The 6,000-nt window shown below is 39.2% G+C and overlaps 1 protein-coding gene across 1 annotated transcript; it reads right to left on the bottom strand.

Annotated features, from left to right (window-relative positions):
- Nucleotides 1-3,544: 3,544 nt before the first annotated feature.
- Nucleotides 3,545-4,972, bottom strand: LOC309505083 (lysozyme g-like). The gene is made up of 5 exons (XM_082178471.1): nucleotides 4,876-4,972; nucleotides 4,649-4,732; nucleotides 4,365-4,561; nucleotides 4,046-4,184; nucleotides 3,545-3,755 (listed from the first exon to the last, which is right to left on the bottom strand). The coding sequence occupies exons 1-5, from the start codon at nucleotides 4,877-4,879 to the stop codon at nucleotides 3,634-3,636; spliced, it is 546 nt and encodes a 181-aa protein (XP_082034597.1). The 5' UTR covers nucleotides 4,880-4,972; the 3' UTR covers nucleotides 3,545-3,633.
- Between the last annotated feature and the right edge of the window lie 1,028 nt (nucleotides 4,973-6,000).

Below are 6,000 nucleotides of genomic sequence, written 5' to 3' on the forward strand. Positions count from 1 at the left end.
TGATGCGCTGGCTCAGAAAAAAGGTAAATTAAGTCCTTCTCGTCCGGACTCTGGACGAGGACAGGAACAGGAGATACTGGTCGGGCGTTCTTGGCAGAATGAGACTCAGGACGGGTGGTGACGGAGGCTGGTGACGGTGGTTGAGCGGCAATGTTAAAATTAGCCTCCCCCACAGTGTAGCACGAAAGCACGAGATCCAGATAACAAACAAACGTCCCCGGGATCGCTGCTGCTAGAGCTTGCTGGTGCAGATGATCGTCCAACCCGTACCAAAACAGTCTTTTGGACGTCATCTGCCCAGCTTACCCCGTCCGAGAGCTCCAGGAACTCGGCGACATATATATAAAACAGTTATGTCCGGTCGAAAGCTATTTTGCTGACAGTCTTGCCTGGGCCCGGGACGAGATAATCTTAGATGTTCAGTGTTGGACAGATCAGTTGTTTTAACCCTTCATTAAAGTGAATGGTTCAAAGGAGTCATTCGTATTATGCATATCGGACATGTCATTAGCAGACGTGTATAGCCTATGGCAGGCATTGTGTGATTATCTCGGCAGTTTAGGACATCGCACAAGATTTGTGTCAACACAGAAAACATTTCATCACTGAATAGGTTTTTTCGTTTACTGAAATTGTGGTTTATGTCAGCTGAATGGGCGGCACGCTTTTTAGAGAAGATAAGGCAACGTTTTTTTAGTAGGCCTACAATTCTTCACACCCCGCGGTAATTCAAGAGAATTTTTTTTTCCAAATGCTCCACGTGAAACTGCGGTTTTCCGACCTTTTACTATCGTGTCAATTGACTTTGATTAATATGCGCGAGGGAGACAGCGCTCGACGTGTTGTTTGAAGACGTGAGAGTGCGCGCGCGCGGCCGGGCCCTCTCTCTCTCTCTCTCTGTCTCTCTCTCTCTCTCTCTCTGCTCGTTAAGCGCCCTATAATCTTACAGTTCAAACTACAATCCGGCCTGTAGCTCATAAATGCCAGAGGAGAACTGGGTTCTCCCAAGTTTTTTTTTTTTTTCTCCATTAGGTCACCTGATGGAGTTTTAGGACACCATTAGGTCACTTGATGGAGTTTTTCGGTCCCTTGCCACTGTTGCCTTTGGTTTGCTCAGTTGGGGATATTTTGGGGATATTTAATTTAATTTTATCAATCAATAAATTCCTCTTGAAACAAACTTTGTTGTATTATTTTAATTTAATACTGTGAAGCTGCTTTGATACAATCTGTATTGTGAAAAGCGCTATACAAATATACTTGACTTGACTTGACCTATCAGGCGCAGCACTCATTCTATTCTACATCACTTACCGATCAAATAAGGCTTTGACAAAAATTTGCTTTGGCGGCCACCAAAAAAATTTCAACGCAGGAAAACTCCTGATAAGGCTCGTAAACGTTGGCTGCGCTGTTTCTTACCTTGCTCTACGTTGACTTTACTAGTTCCAGCTTCACTGTCACCACCATTTTTAAATATTTGTTTAGAAAATCTCCCAGGCCTCTATTTTCTTCTTCTCTTCTTCTCTTTTCTTTCCTTTTCTGAGCACCCGACTTGTGCTGACCGGACATTTTGAGTGTACTAAACTTCAAATCAAATAACAACATCAAATTTTTATCAGTGGCCAAACCATTTTTGTGTTGGGGGTGGGGGGGGTTCTTGGCCACTATTTCAAGGACAATTAGGAAGAAACAAATAAAAAGCTTTTATGTAACTCAAATATTACATATTTTTTTCCACAAATAGGCCTATTTTAAAATGTTTAGGGCCCAGTCCTGGATAGTTTATACTATATGGTTAAATACTTAAACTAGTTATATATAGTTTATATCTATATTATATACAGAAACGGGCCATGCTGAACATATTTAGAGAGTTTGTGAACCCTGTTTTGTTTTCAGACAGGGTTCATAAAAAAGTCTAGTACAAACTATCAAAAAAGTTTCAAATAACATTTTCAAAAAAGTCTAGTACAAACATTACTGTCACTCATCAACGGTATCTGTCACAGTTGATAGGCGACAAGTACAATCCTCCGTATGCTAGACCGTCCCATTTAACGACACGGCCTTCGAAGGCGTGGCCTTTGCATTGGGACACAGCCTCCTTTTCCATTCATCTGGCAACACATTACAACGTGATTGGCTTCCCACTCCAGATAGACGCCACAGAAGGGAATTCCCATCAAAGACACAAACAACAAAAGCAAGTAACGTCTCAGAACTGGTGCATTGATATAAAATTTAATAGCCCCACCTAAGAAAAGATAGAAGGGTTAAATTTATGATTTATGGTTCATTCAGGTTAGGTCTTATAAATTGCATTGCTAATAACTTGGGATTTCATCATTTCACTCTCTTAAAAGTCATTCTTTCCTCACTTTCTTCCTTTTTGCAACTCGTTTGAATGTGTATGTGCGAGTGTTTATATGTTAGATATTAGTTTGTGTTAGAATAGTCAAAGGCTTGTTTGTATTTAAAGAGAAGTGTCTTGTGTTATGTGCTTACAAATTGAATGTCTTAAACTGCTGATCTTGTTACCATACTAATAAATAGTGTTTTCACTATAGTTTGGATATTAATATCTTCTGCAGAGTTGATAGTTACAGCCTGTTCAAATGAGCGATGGACGATTCATTTGTTCGCCCGTAAAACAAGTGCTTCTTTCAAAATACTCTATTAACATAAATATAAATTCCCTATGAGCTAAATTGTCCTGTTTCCTGGTTCCCTGAGATAATGGGAACGAGACATTGCATAAGAAGCTGCATCTAATAGTTTCACCATTGACACGGTATCTGTACTTTGGACATTTGGAAACAAAGCTTGCATATTTCCCATTGTAATCATGTTGTAATCAGTACTGCTGAAATCAAGTGGTGCTCACAGCAGTGCCAAATGTGTGGAGCTTGACCCAGTTAGGTTTAGGGGTAGAGTTAAGGTCTGGCTAAACCTTCAAACTCCACCCATTAGGTCCAAATAGGGGAAACTAGATGTCAAGATCCCATGTTGGAATTCCCAGTGTAAAGATACTTGTCTATTTAATGTAATCAACCCAGCCAGTCTTGTCACAATGAAAGCAAACTGCATTTGAAATCTGAATGTTCGTGTGTCAGCCATATCAAAATTCTCAAGAATATAAATTTTTAACGTTAGTCGTTGTCGTTGTCTACATCTCTCCTCTAGCTAACTTCCCTCTTCATGCTTCTCTCTCCTCAACACGCTGGGATTGTGCACATCATGTGCACGCGCACTAACCCCCCAACCCCCACCCCCAAATCGTTCTTGTCGGTTATTGGCTGGAACACTGTTTGTTATGTTTCGTGGTCCAGGCTGGGCCAGTTTGTTTTTCTTGCCCTATACAGAGATCGCGTTTTTTACAGTGTGTTCAGGGGACAGGCAGCTAGCGGATAGTGAGGAGATGTTTGTTGTATGTGACAAAAAATGTTTTGGCCTAAAAAACACGTGACATCGCTTAGAGCACCTTTAATTATTCCAAACTTTTGACCTGTATGTGTATTTTACTGATCATACTAATACATAAACTAGTATGTGAAGTTAATATACTGTGTCTATTTAATAAATGTTAGATTTTAACAGCTCAGAAACCGCTGTTCTTCAGTAACCCTTGCTTCAGAACCACTGGGCTCTGGCAACAACATCATTGGAGTAATCAAAGTGTGACGTTTTCACATCAATATTCTCATAATGAGCAGTGACTCTACTCACACCTTTGTTGTAGGCTGCTATTCCACCTGGAACAAACATTATACTATAACTGAGACATGAAACACTAACTCAATCAGAACGATGACATTCTATTTACATTTATTTTTGAATACCTATAAAGAATAAAAAAAATTGTAAGTTTTATAATAAAGGTTTTTAGTTAATGCATCAAAGTAAATACATTTATCAATCAATTAATTTATCAATATTCATCTATGAAAATATATTTTTTTGCACTTCTTTGGTGATATATATTTGATGTATGTAGTTTCTAAAACAAGTTGCATCTGTTGTTTCTCTGAGTTGAATTTTTTACTTTTAAAGCATTGCTCTGGAGTCCACTGGGAAAACTTTGCTTTAATTTCTTTAATGAAGCCAATGAGAATCTCAGTAGCTTGCGTGATATGCTGCTCACTGTCCCATGCACCTGCTGGAGTGTGGTGGCGTTTGTCAACCTTAAAAAAAAAAAAAAAAGGCACTTGGTTGCATGGGTGATTAGTAAACTTTAGTTTAAACACTTATGTTCAGACTATGTTTAGACTAACACTTTAGTTTGAACCTTGTTTTATGCAAACTCTTATATGAACCTCATAAATTCTATTTGTAAATTATTTTCAAATAGATTAGTTCTAAACCTGCATGAGGCCAAAGCCATTGCCTGTAGAATCCCGTCCATTCTTCAGTAAATTTCCAGCTCTAGTTTCTCTGGATATGATCCCCGCGATCACAGCCGGGTCCATCTTCTTTGCTCTGCCAACATTAGTGATTATACTCTTGTATTTCTCCATCCGGTTCAGATCAACCTCAGCCAGTTTTTTAGAGGCTTCAACCCCTAGTTTAAATTATTGTTAATATATATTCCATATATTGGTAATAAAAAAAAATCACATGTGAGTTGGATGCAGTCATGAATTCTCACCCTTTATGGTTAATTTATCCTGTTTTGCTGTCACCTCTGATGCACCGGTGGTGTCTATCTTCATGACGTCTCCATAAATGCATACTAGAAACAACATGGAAAATATATCCTGAAGATCTTTCAATCATTATGCACACAATACATTTATGCACACAATCACAAAAAGTTCCTCATAATTCAGACAATATCAGATAAAAACACGCAGTACCTGATATTTTATAACTTACCCATGACTTATAACTGCTGTGTGAGATCAAATCACTGAGTTTGATGAGTCCTGTCACTAAATCAGACCGCTGCAGGACGTGATTATATACGATCACAGAGGGTGTGGTCTCGCTACAAAATTTGCAACTGTGAATGTTACAAAATTTTGAATCCTTTTTATATTATTATTATAAGTACACCAGAGTGCAGTGAATCATAAGTTGGCAGATTTATTAGGTGGAGGCTTCATACACCTCAAAAAGGTTTAGCTACTTTTGATGAACCAACTTGATGACAAGTGAATCCCTAACTTTGCTATTAGGCAGGAGAAGAAAGTGAAGAGAAATGAAAGGTTGTGGTAAAAAAGTATTTTTTATCTGGAAATGTTGGCACTCGTACCAGTCTAGAAGCATGAAAGAGATAAACAAAGTGTAGACCACTTTGGGCGGGTAAACCAGTGTAGAAGCACCATCAAATGTTTGTTTGTTTAGTTATGGACCCCAATACAAATGTATCAAATTTGGCAGCCGTCTTCTAGCACTTAATACAAAGCCAAATTAAGTAATTTTATTGAATTATTTGGTAACACTTTACAATAAGGTCTCATTTGTTTACATTAGCAAATGGAGTTTGGGTTGAACTGGGTGATGTTCTTAGCCAGCTTGTCGAGGTCTTTAAGGATCATCCCACGGGGAACAGTTCTGTGGTGCTGGCCAGTGACGTTTTGGGTTGTGGCCATTCACTTCCTCCATTGTATGGCAGTTCTTAGATGGAGGACTCTGTTCTGCTCAGCAGTGGTGATGCTGAGGGAGGTCTCTCCGTTCTTGGCTCTGGTTTCTGTTTGAAAACAAGCTTGAGTTCATCTCTGACCGTGTAGAGCTCGTCGTTGGAGTCATCTCGCTGTCGTGTCAGATGGTCCATTTCAGTGCTGTACCTTTCCAGGTGGTCTACCAGAACATTGATTTTAGAGTTTTTGTCTTTAATGTGAAATTTGTCTTGCTCTAGCCGATGTTCAGGAGACTGGAGTTGGTCTACCAGATGATTTTGGACAGCTTTTGATAATTTTTCGGCACGTTCAGAAGCAAGGGCTTCTTGGAGCTTCTCAACTTGTTTCTTTGTCTCTTGATCCACTTCGTTGGCCAATT

Source organism: Leuciscus leuciscus (genome assembly GCF_965113295.1).
Source record: "Leuciscus leuciscus genome assembly, chromosome: 8".
NCBI lineage: Eukaryota > Metazoa > Chordata > Actinopteri > Cypriniformes > Leuciscidae > Leuciscus > Leuciscus leuciscus.

What these genes read in the sequence shown, in the direction of transcription:
- LOC309505083 (XM_082178471.1), bottom strand. An exon ending in GGATAAATTAACCATAAAGG is followed by an intron (nt 4,562 to 4,648) that starts GTGAGAATTCAT and finishes AATTTAAACTAG; the next exon opens with GGGTTGAAGCCTCTAAAAAA. An exon ending in TCCAGAGCAATGCTTTAAAA is followed by an intron (nt 3,756 to 4,045) that starts GTAAAAAATTCA and finishes TGTTTGTTCCAG; the next exon opens with GTGGAATAGCAGCCTACAAC.